Raw genomic sequence first — 19,986 nt, 5'->3', positions numbered from 1 at the left:
GCATAAGGGTACCTAGAGACTTACCACCACTGTAATACTCATGTTACTGCCCTGCTCCATGGCTTTTAGGGCTTTTTCTCTCTTTCGGATTTTTTCTTGTGTTAGTCCCACAATTTGGCACATAGTTTCCTTAAAAATGTTCCTGTTGCCATAGTAGATCGGAGCATTATAGGACAGGATCTTCACTCCTGGTATTTCATAACACTAATTAAAAGAAAATGTTAAATTTTGGCATTTGATGCTGGAATTTGTTTTTTATTAAGCGAATGGGAAATTGAGGGTTATGGCATGCTATTGTTTCAGTGACTTTTTATCGCCTGCTGATTGCATTGGTCCTTTTAATATGCGGAATTAATGTACTGTACTCATTGTAATTTGTAATGGATTCTGTGACCTGGTGCTCCCTTTGTAAATAAGTGTCAACTGGAAACAATTTTATTTTATATGCCTGAAGGGCAAGGAAATATTTGATAGGCCTGAAAACACTAAAACAATCCTTTTTTCAATCGTTATTAGCCCTAAATGTTGATCTAGGGACAATGTTGGAAATTTCCTAATCAAGGTAAACAATATATCATGTAGGGTTGATAACATTCTTAAAAATACAGGATAGAATTGTGGGAAGGGTGGGTCACCAACTTATAGCTGGGCAGCCAAGATTTCCTGCCAGTTAAGATACCCATAGGGGGATAAATTAAAAGTTATGTCGTCATTTCAGACCTTCCCATCCAAAAAACACATTTGCAATACATATACTTGAACAGCTTTACCTGCCAAAATATGTGTCATCTTCTTTGGCAGAATTTTGGGCATTGCTATTCAACCTGACTGGCCTGTACAAGACTCCTCACTGCTAATCTGATCTTTGCCGTAAATGGGGAATGTTGGGCAACAGTAGAAAGCAGTTTTTAGCAATTATATGAACAGTCATTTCAAATGAATTTAAAGTAGATGTAAACACTAATTAAATGACATTAAGAGCCCATTCACACTAGCACGACTTGTGAGGCGACTTGTGTAGCCCCAGGTCGCTTGACATAACAAAAGCAATGTTAATCAATCAGTGACGTCTTAATTGGCACTACTGAAGTCGACTTCAGAAAAGGGTCCTGTACTACTTTGAGGCGACCTGTGATCCGACTGTCCCATATACTTCAATGGGAGTCGCCTCCTTATCTTAATTGACACGACTTGTTATCAGACTTTCCAGGAAGAAGAAAGAGATTAGCCAGGCATTCCCCACAGACAAAGTCGCCTGTCTCTTCAAAGTAATGCACAAGTCTCTTCCAAGCCTCTTCCAAGTCTCTAAACAAGTCGCGGGGCGACTTTCTGCTGGTGGTAGTGTGAACCGGCTCTAAATGTGCTAAAGAACTGTGTATCAAAATAATTGTAATTGTTTTAAATAAATACTTTTTTTTTCATTCTTTGTTGCATCTTAGTGTTTTTAAGTTCCAACTTTTTGCAGCCCCTTCCTGTCTACATGTACTTCAACTTGGCTTTTCTCAGGGTGAAATTCCTGATGATGACAGTGAACCATGCCTGTATGGATAAACTGTTTTATCAAAGTTAGGCTGGCCATAGATGAAACAAACAGAATCCCCTATCCAGGCAACCGAGGTGGATGGAAGAATGCGCTAGAGTATTCTGACAGTGGGACTCCTCCGCTGTTAGAATACACTGATCGAGTGAAAATTTTCCAACAGTAACATTTGAGAGAAGTCAATCGTTAGATCGGCTTCTCTAGAGTGGGATGGCCTTAGAAGGATCAAAAATTGGCTGGTGCCTGCTGAACCGGCTGAATTTCAATCCTTCTATGGTCAACTTTATACCTTTAAGTTCTATATCTACAAGTAATATCTCTAGTTATATTGCCTACTTGTGGCAATGTGATTCATATCTAAGAAATCACATTTAAACTTTTCTTTTTTAATGCAAAATCTTAAGCAAAAAGGATATGAGTGATAATATTGTCTGCATTCTATGGGGCACAGTTTTTTTTTTGTAAGAATCTGTATATCTGCATATTGAGTATTTGTTCTGAAAGTTTATACCTTGTAATTTTGGTCTACCGGTCGGTATATTTCTGTATTGATTGCTCTTCCTAGGACGGAGCACTGAGTCCTAAAAGGCATAGCAAAATGTAAATAAACAGAAATTGTTAAAAAAAAAAAAAAAAATACAAACTTTAACACATGAAAAATACATTTTAATGTAAGTCATAAAAGTGAAACTGTGGCACACCTGAACAATTCGGGCAAAGTGATGATGACAAAATGCAAAAAACAGACCAGCTTTTCCTATCTTTCCTTGTCAAATTTGGCTCAACCCTTCCTATATCAAGGGGCTCCATTTAAGTGAATTTCCACTTTTGCATTCTGATTTGAGAAAACCCCACTATATGTTTGTTATGTGTTCCCATTCATGGAGCATAACTAAAAGTTATTTTTGTAAAATATTTCTTACCTTTTTAAATGTTTCTCGGGAGGTGTCATGGCTGACTGTAAGGCTTTTTTGAATAATGTCAGAGTGAGTCTGTCCTGAAGCCTGGTATACACGATGAGATTAGCAGATGAATGGTCGTCCGCTTTTTTTTTTTTGCACGCTAATCTCCATGTCGAAAACGAATAGGTTACTAAAGTACGAAAATTATCGTACAATAGAATAAAAATTTGTAAGATATATGATGTATTTGTATTGTATTTTTGGACTAAAACTGTACTGATTAGGCGGAAATCGTAAAATCTGGTATAGTACGAGAAAAATGTTCAAGTTTGTCCCTTCGGAAAATCAGATTATCAGACGATGGATTTGAAAGCAGTATTTATTGTACAATATTCTGATCGTGTGTATAGAGCTTAAAGTGATTGTAAAGTCCAAATTTTTATTTTTTTTTTACATAAATAACATGTTATACTTACTTTCTCTGTGCAGTTGGTTTTGCACAGAGCAGACCCTTCTCAGGTCCCTCGTTCCTGCTCCTGGCCCCTCCCTCCTATCGAGTGCCCCCCACAGCAAGCAGCTTGCTATGGGGGCACCCGAGCTGAGCTGCAGCTTTGTGTGTCCATTCAGACATGGAGCTGCCTTTCGGCCCCTCCTACATTTTTTTAATTTTTTATCCACTGTGGTGCAAAAAATGCAAAAAAAACACTTGGTAAGTGAACAAAAAAGGTGCATGTGAACACACACAAAAAAGTGCATTTAGGAGTGTGCTTTGTCCACCCCCCTAAGGGGTAGGCCCTCTACCCTGATCCCCTGGGGCGCAAGGCTCCTGACATGGACAAAGAGTTTCCAATGGTCTGCCTAGCCAGAAGGCCTGGCAGACCCCGTTCTTCTGGGAAGCCGAAGCCGCACCCGAATACTAGGTCGAGGGGCTCTCCTGAAGAGAGACGCCCCAGAGACAGAGGAGGAAGGAACTGGAAGGCCACACATCCTCCCCCTAGACTTCAGGGCAAGCCCAAGGACTCACACCCTCCATCCTAGTGAGAAGACAACATACACAAAAGTGAAAGGTGACAAACGTGGGAGAAAAATAAATAACATAAATAAGTGGCTGTGCATGGTGCACTGGCCGGGCCCTGAGGCCTGGTAACAAAAATTGGCCCAGACTTTAGCCAAAAGGCCCAGCCCTAAAAGGTGCAGTACAGAAAAAGTGTTTGGAACTGTGACCATGTGCCAGTTCACACATTGGGGTCCCACACCCAAGTGTAACTGAAAGCACCTCTGGGGCAACCACTCCCAGAGGGCGCCGACTCTCCTAAATAGCTCACTGACTTTGATTTGTCAGGCTTTGATGACGCCGCAGCTGCATCTCAGCCAATCAGGAGAGAGGGTCCCAGGACAGCCATGGGACCCGTGGACATTGTTGGACAGAGAGGGGGCACAGGTAAGTATTAGGGGTGCTGGGGGCTGCTACACACAGAAGACTATTTATCTTAATGCATCAAATGCATTAAGATAAAAAAACCTTCCTGACTTTACAACTCCTTTAAGTCTTTCCTCATTACCATACCATGTAAGAAGCCCAGCCTCTAAACCATTATCCCTTTGTTTGCCCAGACACCAAAGGGTTACAATTGATAATGAAGATCGGCCTGCACAATAAAGACAGGGTTAGTTATGGAAAACGCAGCTTCCAAGCCCCCTCATAAACAAAGAAAGCTAAGGATGATTTTTTCTTTCTGGAAGATCCAAAAATAGAGCATCTAAAAAAGCTAGGCAAGCATTTTTTAGGTTATGCTATGTAAATGGGGACATATAACAAATATAAAGTAGGTATTTTCTGAATTTGGCTGCAGAAGTGGAATTACACTTTAAGAAGTTATCTATCAAGTTAAAGAGGAAGTAAACTTTCTTTACTGCCTTTTACCTATAGGTAAGCCTATAATAAGGCTTACTTATAAGTAGTGTAAATATCTCCTAAACGTGCACCGTTTGGAAGATATTTACATTACATGCAATCAGTGACATCACTGGTGCATGCTCTCTGAAGGAACGGCCACCCGTGTCGTTCCTTCCGAGCCCTGTGTCGTGAATGGCTGCTCCTGCGTGCATGCGTGGGACTGATGTCATTGCGGCTCTGGCCAGTCACAGAGCCGGAGCCCGCAAACCCAAAAGCAAGATGGGTGAGGATGGAAGCGGCTGCAGTGTTGACATAGCGGCACTGGAACAGCTTCATTATATGGTAAGTTTCACATAATGTACTAGTATGCGATGCATACTAGCACAATATGACTTTACCTTGCAGGGGAAAAAAAAAAGTCCAGCGGTATAAAATCGCTTTAAAGAACTAGCAAGGAGTCTCAGCGATTCACTTGTAATTCATTGGATACATCCACAAATGTTCTATCAATTGATGTTATTAAAGCACGTTACATATAAAAGGTATTTTTACTATATGGAGTCTACCAGTTACTTTGTATATCTCCACAGTGAAGACACACACACAAAAAAAAACCTTGACAAACAGTATGTCGTTATAATATTACAAATAAAATAAGGGTTTTCTGGAGTTGGGTTTTAAGGACAAAAAATCCAAAATATAGCAATGTGCTCAATTTAATGATTTTACACTTTCTTGTATATAAAAAATGAATCTGTCTGATCTGCAGTGAATAAGGCACTTATTACATTTAGGAAATCGTGAATTAAAAAGTGAATTATTTAAATATTGGATATTTCTGACTCACTCATCTATATCAGAAACACTATGGTTTATATAAACCAACTATAATAAACACAATATTAAACATTAATATTACATTATTAGACTGTGTACCTTTGGGTTCGGCAAATCACTGTCATCATAGAGAAAACAACACCAACCATCAGGCCCATTTCTACATTAAGGATTACTACTGCCAACCATGTAACCACCCAGACAGACTGTAAAATAAGAAGAGAAGATGTCATTTAATTTTTGTTTAGCATTCTATGGGGTTGATTTACTAAAACTGGAGAGTGCAAAATCTGGTGCGGCTCTGCATTTAAAGCAATCAGTTTCCAGGTTTTTTGGTCAAAGCTTCATTGAACAAGCTTATGTTAGAAGATGATTGGCTACCATGCACAGCTGCACCAGACTTTGCACTCTCCGGTTTTAGTAAATCATCCCCATGTCATGTTTGCCTGCTGTATTTTCCCTTGCTGTCAACAGGTGTCAGACAACATCTTGCTTCTATATAAACGTCTTGTGTGAAACGTAAAATGTATCTATACCAACAACTTTTGTTTTCAGTAGGGTAAGGGTATAAACCCCTGTCAGATTTTAATGCCATCCGTGGGTTTATTTGGTACTATCTTGGGCACTGCACACCGCAGTGGTCTAAGCGGCCGGATCCACTGTCTCGGTTCCCACGGCTCCATTTTAAGCAGTGTTCTCTGTATGGCCACGAGCTGCCCGACATTTCCACCTGTCAGCGGCATTTGAAAACTCCGGCTTTTATCAACCAGCTGCTGCCTGCATCCACCTGATAGTGATTCTAGCCATCCATCCATTTGGCATTGAGAACCAAAACTATTTCTGATATGACTGGTTTTGCTATATCATGTGAGTGCATCTGTTTTATGTGTTTTTAAACTATTTATAATAAATTGACACACTACACTATTTTGGGCTTCTGGTACTTCTCACCCTCCCTGTTTTTCACTGTCCTAGGTGTAGAGAAGAGCAACACCGCTCAGGCCAGTCAGTGTCCACAATCCAAGGTAGGTGCTGAACCTCAGCTCGCCACCGCAGGGAACATATGTGAAGAAATTGGTCGCACACCACCAAGGGATTCGATGAAGAAAAAGTTCTTTATTCACATATGTGGTACAAGGTACAAGGTACAGCAGGGTGGGATATAGTGGACGCGTTTCACACAAATGCTCTCTCCAACGGATTCTCTGTTGGCAGTAAAACCTGACATAAAGTCAAATCATAGTTACATAGTAGGTAAGGTTGAATAAAGACAATAGTCCATCCAGTTCAACCTTTGTAGGTGTATGTGTGTCAGTGTCTGAAATTATTTCCCATATTCCTGTATGTTGTGTTCTTTAGGATGCACGACCAATAATCTTTTAAAATATCAATACTCCCCACTGCCACCACCAATTGTGGAAGAGAGTTCCAATTACTTATTGCCCTGACAGTGAAAACCCCCCTGCGCAGTTTAAGGTTAAACCGCTTCTCCTTCAATTTCATTGTGTGGCCCGTGTCCTCTTACACTCCCTGAGACTGAATAGTTTTTTTCTACGTTGAAATAACCATTGAGGTTTTTGTAAATTGCTATCATGTCCCCTCTCAAGCGTCTCTTCTCGAGCGAGAACAAATTTGTGCCTGTAGCCATTTCTCGTAATTAAGGTCTTCCAGTCTCCTTATTAATTTAGCTGCCCTTTTCTGGACCCTCTTCAGGTCCAGCACATCCTTTCTGAGGACTGGTGACCAGAACTGGACAGAATACTCCAGATGTGGCCTAACCAGAGTTTTATAAATTGGCAGGATTATAGTTTTATCTCTGGAGTATATCCCCATTTTTATTCATGCTAAAATTCTGCCGGCTTTGGTAGCTGAAGCTTGACAATGCATGCTATTACTGTCTGTTATCTACTAGGACCCCCAGATCTGTCTCCATCCTTGATTCCCCCAGATGTTGTCCCCTAGTGAGTAGTTTGCGTTTATGTTTTTAGCCCCCAAGTGCATGGCCTTACATTTCTCCACATTAAACTTAATTTGCCATGTAGTTGCCCACCCAATTATTTTGTTCAGGTCCTTCTGTAGGATTTCTATATCGTGATGTGAAGTTATTGCCCTACTTATCTTTGTGTCATCCGCAAAAATGGAGATTGAGCTATTTATCCCATCTCCTATATCATTTATGAATACATTAAACAGAATTGGTCCCAAGACAGAGCCATGGGTACCCCACTAACCACTCCAGACCAGTCTAAGTACATGTTATTTATCACCACCCTTTGGACACGCCCCTGTATCTAGTTTTCTATTCAAGAACAGACCTTATAGTCAATGCATACAGATCTCAGCTTGTAGATTGGGCATTTGTGAGAAACCGTATTGAATACTTTTGCAAAATCCAGATACACCACATCCACAGGTCTCCCCCATCTAGTCTAGATGGCAGCTCACTTCCTTGTAGAATGTTAACTGACTGGTCTGGCAGGAATGACCCTTCATAAACCCATGCTGATTACTACTAATGATACTGTTTTCTTCAGCAAATTCTTGAATATAGTCCCTTATCATCCCCTCCAATAGTTTACCTACTATTGATGTTAGGCTAACTGGCCTGTAGTTTGCAGGAATGCGCCTCTGCCCTTTTTCAAATATTGGTACTACATTGGCTTTTTTCCAATCAGCTGGTACAATTCAGTATGCTGTCCGCAAAGATTAGGAACAATGGTCTAGCTATAAATTGACTGAGTTCTTTGAGGACTCTCGGGCGTAAGCCATCTGGTCCTGGTGATTTATTTGTGTTAAGCTTATCTAGTCTTTTCTTGATTTGAATGGTTGGTATATCCCTCATTTTACTGTGTAAAAACTGATGAGAAAAAAGCATTTAGTACAGTTGCCTTCTCTGTGTCATCTGTAACCATCCACCCATCATTTTCTTTTATGTGGGCAATCTGCTCTGCTCTGGCTTTTTTACTGTTAATATATCTAAAGAATTTCTTGGGATTCTTTTACTCTTCTTTATCTGCCTCTCGTAGTCTTTTTTAGCGCTCCTGGTTACGTTTTTACACTTCTTATTGCATTCCTTGTAGTGTTGGAATGCTGACAATGACCCCTCTGCCTTATAGTTTTTTTTTCTATTTAATGAGACTTTTTACATTATCGTTCAGCCATCCAGGATTAAGCTTCGCTCTTCTATATTTATTTCCCATAGGAATTCACTGTTTAATATATTGTTTAATATATTCCTAAAGCATTCCCATTTTTCTTCCATATTTTATGTTTCTAGGATTTGGTCCCATTTGATATCTAGTAGTATTGAGCGCAGTTCAGAAAAAAAAATTGCTCATTTGAAATGTAGTGTTCTTGTGCTACCCTCGTGCCCCCTTTTCCTATAATTTACGTGAAATGTGATCATCCTGTGATCGTTAGATCCCAAGTTGTCCCATATTGCCACATCTGTGATCAGACTTGGATCATTCGTAATTAATAAATTTAACAATGCATTCTTTCTGGTCGGGGAATCCACCAGTTGAGACATGAAGTTGTCCTGTAAGACATTTATGACATGACAGGCCTTCAATGAGTGAGCTGTCACCTTTGCCCAGTCAATAATGGGGTAATTGAAGTCCCCCATTATGATGACATGTCCCTGCCTCACTGCCATTTCTAACTGTGAAAGGAGGTCCAGCTCCTCCTCCTCCTTTAGGTTGGGGGGCTTGTAACATAACCCCACTAAAAATTTCCCACTTAAGTCTTCTCTTTGAAGTTCTACCCACATGGATTCTACCTCCCCCTTGTCTCATTCACAATATCACTCCTCTCAACCCCCCTTACATCATTTTTTATTATACAGATACTCTTCTATCTTCCCTGTCCTTCGGATACAAGAAATACCCTTAGATATTTGCCAGCCAGTCATGTGAGCTGTCTAACCAAGATTCTGTTATTGCCACAAAGTCCATGTCCTCCTTGTGTACTAGCCACTATAGTTCATCAGTTTTGTTAACTAGGCTCCTAGCATTTGTGTATGCACCACTCAGGGTTGTATAAGTGCATATTATTTTCTCCTTATGTTTTCTCAGGCTTTTTTTTATATGTCCACTTATTCACCCTGGGATTAGATGTTATGGCTACACTATCACTACTGACTCCACTATTACCTTCTGTCCTTTGCTCGCTGCCAGCTATCACTTTCTCTGAACCCCCCCCCCCCCCCACCCCCCATAACCTAGTTTAAAAGCTCCTCCAACTTTGTGGCCATCTTTCTTCCCAATAGAGCTGCACCACCCCTTCCCCACTCTATCCAAATTTTTTAAAAAAAGAAGATATGGTTGTGGGCATAGATACACTTTAAAAGTTCAGTGGAACTGATTTAATAAAAGCAAATAAGCTGTTCACTTTGCAAGGCAATTTTCTCCAGAGTTGAGTGAATGAGGTGGAGTTTTGCAGACTTCCATAATCCATCCAATAAGGTGCAAGCAGAAATACAGTTTTTTTTTTTTTTATTTATTTTTCACAGCATTCACTAAACTAAGGAAAAAATCCTGTTTGCCTTTAGCAAATCATCTCCAGTCAGTTTTCTTCCTCTGATTATTTTAAAGCATCACCACTAAGCCATACAAGGTAAAAGAAGTCACAAAAAAGCTAACCTGCACTTTCTGTAAGTGGCATGCCAAGCCTACTGACACCTCCTTCTTAAGGGAATAGTAGATCAGTGAAAATAATATTAAATAAAGTACAGCAACTTTGACTGAAATAGAGATTAAATATTGGATATTGGCATTTATACAGTACATTGTAATCATTTGTCAGAATATAATGACGAGACACGGTAAATCCAATTGAACAGTCTTTATACAATCCACATTGCATTTATCAACTGCCATATAGTTTGATAACGTATTTGAACAGTCTACATTTTTCTGCTGTGTGTGTCTTTTTTAGCTAGCACTCAGAAAACGCTCCAAAAAGGATGATATCCAATGAGTTGCTTGCACTATATAGTTGTTGGTAAATCTGAAGGAGATTGTACAATCAGATTGTAAAGTGGGTAAGTGTATAGCCACAGGCCTGGCTCCTAACCTGAGTACTGAGGGCTGGCTGAACATGTGATGCAATTGCTTAGAGACTATTAAAATGTGTATTCAAACCCTCTGACATCATTCTACATGACTCCGCTAAGAGTGACCCTTGCTCACCATAGGGATGATTTAGCAACCTTCTAAAGTGTATCTTCAAAAACATTTAGTTGGCTTGCCCTATTTATAATCTCTAAAATATACTTACAAAGTCAGTTTTGCTGATTTTCCATAATTCTGGAAGCTCCTGGAACTGGATGAACATCTGTCTGAGACTGACAACATTTATACATGCGAGTACTGCCTACAGAATGACAGGAAAGAGTTGCCAACTAAGACTGCTTGTGTTACATAGCAATGTATATTATGCAAACTGCTAATACTGTTACTGATTCTGTACTATTATACAGGTCAATACACAAAGCCAACAATTTACAGTTAAGATGATTGGCTTTATAGAAAGGAAAAAGAGAAAAACCCCTAAGGGTGATAGGACTTTAAAGGCATCCACTGTTAATCTGATGAAGAACTATTCGATACTGAAGTGTAAAAAAGCATACAAAATTTATTATAGTAGCACATTAGAAAAAGTAAATTCATAAAAACCATCACATGAGTGAATATTCACAAAAGTGCTGTACAACATGCTCCTAAACCAAGATAACCCATAAATTGCCCGACATGTGCCAGGGTCTGATGTCTGTGGGTCACAACAATGAACGACCTCCTGTGTTTGGGTCAAAAGGGTTCTAATGTGTAGATGCCAATGGATCACATGTGGATGCCTTAAAAGTTCTATTACCCTTAGGGGTTTTTATCTTTTGCCTTTCTATATATTAATCGGATGTGGTGCCAGTACATAGAGGGTCATGTCTCAATTTCTAAATGATTGGATCTATAGTGAACAACAGAAGTCAGTTAAGATGGTTGGATCCATAATGAACAATAGAAGTCCCACATTGTTTCTTTATATTATGTGTAGACTGCTAACTTCTTCACATGAATACGTTCTTATAGCTGTCAGTATTTTGCTGTAATCTTCCAATTATTTGTAACATCTTTTTTTTTTAACATGCACTGACATATAGTAATCATTTACTTATTATTAATTAATATTATTATACAAACACAAATGTATATACACACACAACTGAAAGGGTTAGGGTACTAGCTCATTCTCTTCCACATTCCTTTAGATAGCTCTGTAAGATTGTTTCAATCAGAGAGGGAGAGATCCTGAAGGCAAACTGCTTTTGCTTTTCTCTCACTTGGAAAACCTATAATGCTCTGCAGGTTTGAATTACTAAAACTGGAGTTTGCAAAATCTGGTGCAGCTGAGCATAGAAACCAATCAGCTTCCTTAGGTTTTAGCCCTCTTTTATGAACACCACTTTGAAATTGTGCAACTTCACCTGAACATGCACGATTTCAAAGCCACATTTCTGTCCATCTTTGGGGGTGACTTAAATACATAGATGTATATTGAAGTTGCCCCCAAAGTCGGCAAAAGTAGTGCAGGAACTACTTTCGGAAATTGGTGTGGCGCCACAAAGTCGGCATCGCACCAACTGGCACAGTGCCTTTGCCGGCAATAGGCTGTGATTTGGCATGCAGTTTGACATGTCAAATCACATGTCAAACTGCGCCAATGTGTTCGGGGGCTCACTGTCAAAGCTTCATTGAACAAGCTGAAGTTAGAAGCTGATTTGCTACCATGCACATCACTAGATTTTGCACACTCCAGCTTTAGAGCCGGTCCACACTGCCGCAACTTGTCAGGCGACTTGTCAGCCTGACAAGTCGCGCTCCCTCGCGGTCCATTGACTGCTACAGGACCCGTTCTAATAGGAGCGACACAAGTCGCTCCAACTTAGAAAAAAGGGTCCTGTACTACTTCGTGGCGACCTCGGAGCGACTTGCATAGACTTCCATTATGTGAAGTCCCTGCAAGTCGCTCCGAAGTTGTGGTGCATGGTAATGCACAAGTCGCCCCCGAAGTAGTACAGAGTCGTGTCGCCTTAGTGTGAACCGACTCTAAGCCCCGGTTCACACTACTGCGTGTGCGGGGTTCGCATGTCATGTCGGAGCGCACTGCTCCGACATGACATGCGATCAGCTGTGCGGTGCGAGTTTAGCCATACAGTTTCTATGGCTAAATTCGCATCGCACCCGCAGCAAACACGCACAGGAGGCATTTTTGCTGCCGCATTAGGATCGGATCGCACAGCGGTTCACACTTGTGCGATCCGATCCTGTGCGAACTGCACGATCGCACTGCGATATGCGATCAAACTGGGGGTGTCGTTAAGATTACATTGACACCCCCAGCGGATCGCATATGGCAGTGTGAACTGCCGGGGGTGCGTGTGCGATGCGGGAACAGGCTGCGAATTCGCAGCCTTCCCGCATCGCATCAGTGTGAACCGGCACTCAGTAAATCAACCCCTGTGAATCCTGTGTGTTTATTGTAAAACAAAGATTTTATATAAATAAATAACACATATATAACATACCATCTTAAAAAAAAATTAAATGAATTAAAATAAAGTGGATACAAATTATAGTTTCCCTATAAAGTGGTTCTAAAGGCTGAAGGCTCTCTCTGCTCTCTCAATCCTCATTGGTTCAGACACACCATTGGCTCCTGCTGCCATCATTTACAGCCAGTGAGAAGAGATCTTGAGGCGGGATCACTGGACACACAGAGCGGGGCTTGGGAGCAATAGCAAGTGGTTTGCTATGGAGGCACTCACCAGGGGGGAGGAGCCCAGATCATCGGCAGGGGACCCAATCAGGGCTGTTGCAAAATCATTGCATAGAGCAGGTAATAAGAACATATTTGTTATTTTTTTTTTCCTTTAAAATCAGTTTAAAAAATAACTTCACCCACAAGAGGAAGTTCTGCTTTTCTTCCTTCTCCGCTCCCCTCTCCAATATTTGGAATGTCTTTTTTTGGGGGGAGGGGGGGGGGGCAGGTACCTGATTTTGAGAGGTACCCGTTCCCACTTCCGGTCAGGTTGCCGAGAGGAAGTTAGCCCCCTCCTGCACGTCACAGGTCCCAGGAGACTGTGGGAACATTCATGGGGCAAATTGCGGATCATGCATGCACAGTGGGCAGTCAGCTGTGAAGCTGCAAGGAGTCACAGCCGGCTGCCCACAGTTAACCTGAAGACCAGAGAAGACCTGGGTTGGGTGAGGACATCGCTAGATCCAGGAACAGATAAATGTGTGCTTTTTAAAAGTCAGCAGCTACAAAGACTGTTTTTACATGTTTACTTGCAGGATGAAGCTCCCTTTTTAAGTTGTTTATTCTGTACTTAATTTTTCGGCTATACTAGTTAAAACACAGGCTGCGCCTAAAGTTGACTGATAGCTTAGTATGTGGTATCTTTCTAAAGTTGCACAAAATATATGAAGAATATCCTGACTCAGGCTTGAAAAATTTAAATTTTTAAAATATAAACATTTTTATTTACAGCCTCCCTTTCTTTTCTGCTGGGATTTAACACTGAGAATGCTGAGGGTGTGTGTGACAAACCTGTGAAAAAGATGGTATGAACTGTCTCTTCTGCAACTAATGCTTATGATAAAAAAACCAGGGTCGTTTGCTGCTGTATTCTAGAGTTTATATCTGAGTGATTGCAGTGGTTACTGCACACCTATCCTCTATAAGGAAGCTTTTCAATGGCTTTGTAAAACCAGCTATTAGCATCGAAACTTACTTACTCTGCAGTACGTTGCCATACTGCCCGTTCACACATATACCAAGTATTAGTGTGTTGAGGTGCTATATGCTTGTCTGTTTTTTTTTTTGTCCATTTTTATTCATTACCGTAACGAATGTAAATGTGTGACACAATACGGAACCAATTACCCAAAACACAGGAACAAAGAAGTGTCAATGGGCCCTTAATAATATGGTTAGTTAGTTGAAACGTTGGTACAGTTAGTAGAAAAGATCTCGCCAGGTGCTGCTGTTTGTTCTGTAGTTTGTAACTAGGGATGGGCCCAGGAGTGTTCAGATAGCAGTCCCAACCAACCTGAGCAATCCTGCCAGGAAGCCCTCGCTACACACCAGCAATCATAGGCAGTGAGGCCTTTCCTGGGCCCGCCGCTGCACATACACACGCTGCCTATAATTTGCGGTGTGCAGTGGGGGCTTCCTGGCGGGATTGCTCAGGTGGGTCGGGACTACGATCAGAACACGCTTGAGCCCATTCCTGTTTGTAACAGCAGCTGGAGATAAAGCATGTCCTTGACATAGCAACATATTGGGGCAATTTGAGTGCTATTGGGGCTATGCTATTAAAGAATTTAATAATTATTATAAAAAAATTGAAATCATTTTTTGTGGCTGGTGGACAGTACTCCCAAGCTCTCCTCACAAGTATTTATTGCTATAAAAAAAAAGACAACAAAAAAACAATTACAGATCCTCTTCTTATATATCTCCACCTCTATACAATTTTTGTGTACAAAATTCTTACCTTTGGCAAGTAATTAAACAGGGGACCAACCCAAAGTAGAACGACTAGTACCACGGCACTGGTGAAGAATCCTGAAAGCTAAAAAAAATGCAAAGACATGTAAAATTTAGGCCTCATTTACACAGGAAAATTACATCCGTGCCCTTTGCAGGGCTGTGTTTATCTGTATTGGGATGCACAGGTGTTCTGTGCATCACTGTGCCGGCGGTCCCACTTTTGTTTATTGGGACAAGCTGCTGCACAGACACGGTCTCTGCTTACAATGTTTGATCCGTGCAGTTGAAGGTGCACGACCCCGAACACACCCATGGTAAGTTCGAGGACACGCAACCGCACCCACATGGATATCATATTGGGACACAGCGGCTGTATCTGTGCAGCCACTTTGTCCCAATAGACATCAATGGAACTGTCCGCACAGGACTGCATGGTACCCCTGTGCACCCCCATGCAGGTAGCCATGGCTCTGCATGGGACACTAATGTAATTACTCCGTGTGAATGAGGCTCTACAAAGGAAGCATATTACATTTAAAAACCTACTCTATAAATTTGTTTTTATGTAATGGATAAAATAAGGAAAGCTTATCATTTCTTTTAGATCTTAATTGCTGATTTCCTCAACAAGAATAAATAACACAGCCATAAACAGCAATAAAAAAACATACTTTTAATAGATTGACTTAGTATTGGAACCCCTGTCTGGTTTTCATTGCTGCTTGTGTCTTCAATTGGAAAAATTATCTTATTTCCTGTCGAGTTAATACCCTGTGAGTCATAGTCTGAGTGGGAGTTGCTCAGGTTTGCATCAAATTGAATGTCACTTTTCCACCAGTCTCTATGGTATCCAAAACATAGCAGTAGGTTAATTGGCTCATTCCCAAATCGTCTTAGTGTGCATCTGGGTGTGTTAAGAAACTTAAATTGTAAGCTCCTTTGGGTTATGGACTGATGTAAAGCTACATAATAATTTTAGTGCTATGTAAATATGGTATAGGAGACAGTGGATCCTTAAAGATGAATTGCTCTAAATATACATTTTAATTCAGAAATGTATAAACAATGTTTATAAAAACTCACCTGAGTGTAAGCTCCGGCACTCTCAAGAATGTTCGTTGTAGCCAAAGTAGCAGAACTGGGAAAACAGTTGAAGAGTGAGGAGACCATATTGGATATCCCATGAGCCAAAAGTTCCTAAAAAAAAAAGACCCCAGCTCTTTTAAGTGGTTAAAGAATAGAATCAAACTGAAATGCAGTAGTGAAAACTGTATTTGCACTCTTATAACATTTTGTAATTATTAGATTCTAAGAATAGTGAAAAGTACAAAGCTGTGCAATGAACGTAAAAACATTTCAGAAAATTACACAATATTTAGAATTCGGCACAATTTACTGTCATTTACTAACTATGCTTAAAGACGCTCCCTCCACCTACTAAAATCTATACCAAGTTGCCTTTGAAAAAGAGGTTCATACTTACTTATTTTCAGGCCGCTTTGGTCCAGTCATGTGATCAGCTCTTCTGTTTCAAGCAGTGGCTGCTGCAGAGGAGAGTAGGATGGCCATAGTAAGCCTATGGGTGATGTCACCACTCAGACATTACCAGCCTGTGTCAAGAGCTATCTCCTCTCCCCTGTAGTGGGCACTGGCTCACATAGGGGAAATCAGGTGACCAGACCCTAGTAGGCTAAAAATAGGTAAGTGTATGCATTTTTATTTTACATAGGTTAGTTAGTATAATTGTTAGGAAGAGGGATGGAGCCCTTTTGTGCATAGTTAGTAAAAGCCTGAAATTCTACTTTTAACTTCTCTAAGTGACTTATTCCAATGGGTGAAGAACCATTCTAAGGCTGGATTTGCACAGCTCTGTGTGTGTTTCATGCGTTTTACGTGAGTTATCAACAATTATACATTTTCATCCACTGCTATTGTTCTCAATAATCCCTATAATGTAGGTTGACACATCAAAAAATGTACAATACATGTCAAAGCATCACACAGATGTGAATTAGGACAATTTAAAACAAATGGAATTTTTTTTTTTTAATGATACAAAACTTTCTTTTCAATAGTTTTTATTAAGTTTTTCAATACAATAAACAGTGAACACATTATACTTGTACGTAGTGTCAAAACAGCAGCTTACATAAAAGGTTATGCCGTACAATGCTATATGAAAACAAACCAAGCGCCCCCCATAATCCGTAACTTCAGGGCCCCCCGGAGACCGGTCCCAAGTCACAGGCCCCCACGTCAAGCAGGAGGGTCGGGCCATCCCAGACCACCTCAAAAGGGAACAATACTGGATACAAAACTTTCAATCATGGAAAACTAACATCTACAGGCATTTTACAAATGGTAGCCATACTTATTATTTGCTGTGTAGTTAATTACCTAAACTTTTACACGAGTGCTGTGGAACGTGTTTATGAGCATTTATATGTATGGTACAACAACATGCAATATATGCGCTATGTGGTGTGTGCCCATTCATCTTTAATGGCATCTCATACTCAAGACAAACACGTCTGACCCTCACTGCAGCACAACCCATGCAATAACAAACACATGCCTTGCCTAGCAGTGTACTAGAAACAATATAAGTCAGATACATTTTTTGGTCCACCCATGGATTTTATCTTCATTATCAAAGCATTTCCTCAAACCACGGCCAGGAGTTGGACAATAGCCGTCTCCAGAGCTGCACGAGAGCCTTAGCTGTAAATAAATAACAGCCATTGTGACAGCCTTCCTTTAATAAGCTGTAATCCAATGTGTACTGTAAGATAAAATAGTATACAATAGTATCTAATGTCTCACCTGGTTTGGATCAATGGTATATCTGTGTTTCTCTGCATAGATCATAGCCAATGACACAGATACAGCATAGGCTACAAATGTGATGGCAATTGTGTCTCCAATCACATCAGGGATAACTTTCAGGGTGGGAAGTTTAGGCACTGGGAAACTGTTTAAAAAAAACAGAAATTAAGAACTTACAATTAATGATTTGATATTTACTGAAAAACAAAAGTAATCCCCTCACAAACTCAAGGAATTCAAGCTGAGTGTTTAATAAAAAATATCAAAAATGATTACAAAATCCAGTTACAGTATAGTACCAAAGACAGAAGTGAAGCTGCTCTCCTTCTAAAAGCCCAAAATGAGTTTCATTCATGTTATCCACCTGCTCCTTCTATGCGTTTCACTCTGCTATGAGTTGAACTGCCCTGGGTTCGGTTTGCGCTGGGTTCAGAGAACTTCATAGAAGTTCACGTGTCAAACATGAACCCCACTGAAATCAGTGGGAGCTGAATCTGTCAAATTAAAAATGCCGATTTCCTGTCAAAAGGGGGGGGGGGATGGTGTCAAAAAATTGGCACGGGGGGGGGGGGGGGGACAGCCCTAGGGGAATGTATATCAGTGCAGAATGTGGCTAGGGGCAGTGATTTTTTTTTTTTTAAATTAAAGCACTGACATTTACAGAAAAAAAAAGTTTTAATGACATCAATGGCAAATGAAAAAAAAATTGCACTGAACTAAATACATGGCAGACCCCTAAGGGCCTGTTATCGTGGGGGGGGGGGGCTTTAGGGGTGTGTGTTATGTTTTTGTTTATTTAATTTAAGCTATTTCATTTCCTTGTAAATGTCACTTTTGCTGTAGCATATCCTACAGAAAAATAAATCTGTGTTTAGTCCCCCAAAAATGCCTACTAGACAAGTTGAGCCTTCTATGGACTTTAACGACTCAACACAAACAAAAAATGCATGAGGTTTCCTACTTATTCAGGGCATACAGCCTGGCTAGCCATGTTTGGGAAGTGATGTCACTGGTGCCCCCACCCCATCGGTTATCTGGTTGGAAATTCCCAGTGACTTCAGCCATTCCTAGGGATGCAGTGGGTGCAAATACCTGCTGCTTCCTTTTGTATCCCCAGTGTCACAGGATGCTTTCCTAAATGGAAGAAGTAGAAATCCTGTAATCCAGCCAGCCCTTATACACCATAGTGAATTAATTTAAATCCTACTAGCTGCAAACAGTGTCATAATTCATTATTATGACAAACCATATTGGATTTATATAAATGGTCAATATTGGTTGCTGTGTGGCTCCCATGGTACACAAACATCAAACAGCTGACAACTATATTGTTCATATATATATATAGTATATACTTATATTCATATCTCTGAAACATCCCAACCCTATAAATATATATAAACAAAAACAGCGAAAGCTGTATCTTTACAGTATCTTAAACAACTAGTTTAACTAACATCTACTCTAAACATTCCTTATTTTTTATTGGAGTGGGATACCCTATATCAATTATCATTTTTTATTGTACTCTGATCTGAATATTGCTCATCAGAAAATCCATATGTGCAGTTTTATATTAATCAGGTTTGTGAACTTATTATGTTTTAAGCAGCTACAGCAACAGTTTTTCATTGTAAGCACCTCTGTCAGTGCGAAATGTTTTGTCTCAACCTCTAAAAGCCACTTTTGCTGTTAAAAAATAACAGACTTATTGGTAAGATCAAGAGGTGAAAATATAGGGGAAAAGCCTATAAAATGAACATTACCATAGCCACATCATCTAAGAATTGGTAAGCCTCAGTATATTACATTTATGCTTTCGGGGTTAGATATACTTTGAGTACATCGGTGACATTTTATAGATACATTTATCTTGTCAAGGCCATTTGTCTTCTCCGTATAGTCTACTGTTCATTTCACTTTTTGGTTATTGCTATTTTAAACAATGCTATACACTATATATATATTATTATTACCCAGCTGGTATGCTGCCAACTATTTGCACATTGTATCGGTGGTCCAGAGATGAAGCAAATGTTATTCCAGTAGTGAGGAGGACCTGCAGCAAAAAACAAACATTTATCTTTTGTAAATTTCACTTTCATTCTTGACAAATAAATAAAACATACAGCCCATAAAAACCTTTCTGTGTAGTAGTATAAAAAGTGCAACCATTTTATTTAAAATATGCTTACATAGGAAAATTGCAGATAATACACTCTACAAACAAAGATGGCAGAAATATCACTTTTAGCCAGACATGCTGATATCACTTCCTCCTGAAGTGCTAATTCTGCCATTTTTGTTTAAAATTTGCTTTTTTTTTTTGTTTTTTTGCAAATCTTGCGTTCATACATTTCAGTGACAATGAACTCTGTCGTCCTCGGGGTAACCCTGGATATGATAGGCTCCACAAAATTCGGCCCTTCGTA

At 40.1% G+C, this 19,986-nt stretch overlaps 1 protein-coding gene across 2 annotated transcripts in view; it reads right to left on the bottom strand.

The window, feature by feature from the left end:
• Positions 1-19,986, bottom strand: part of LOC309545459 (solute carrier family 26 member 10-like) — a 107,099-nt gene that overhangs the window by 29,455 nt on the left and 57,658 nt on the right. For both annotated transcript variants that reach the window (XM_082244663.1, XM_082244662.1), the window contains exons 6-13: positions 19,531-19,613; positions 17,552-17,699; positions 15,812-15,925; positions 14,733-14,810; positions 10,454-10,549; positions 5,276-5,382; positions 2,052-2,121; positions 25-204 (exon numbers count right to left, since the gene is read on the bottom strand). In XM_082244663.1, the coding sequence (XP_082100789.1) occupies positions 25-204; positions 2,052-2,121; positions 5,276-5,382; positions 10,454-10,549; positions 14,733-14,810; positions 15,812-15,925; positions 17,552-17,699; positions 19,531-19,613 (876 nt within the window). The remainder of the gene's footprint in view (positions 1-24; positions 205-2,051; positions 2,122-5,275; positions 5,383-10,453; positions 10,550-14,732; positions 14,811-15,811; positions 15,926-17,551; positions 17,700-19,530; positions 19,614-19,986) is intronic.

The sequence above is a fragment of the Pelophylax lessonae genome (assembly GCF_965119305.1).
Source record: "Pelophylax lessonae genome assembly, chromosome: 2".
In the NCBI taxonomy this organism is placed as follows: domain Eukaryota; kingdom Metazoa; phylum Chordata; class Amphibia; order Anura; family Ranidae; genus Pelophylax; species Pelophylax lessonae.
This window is presented reverse-complemented; position numbering and strand designations above follow the sequence as displayed.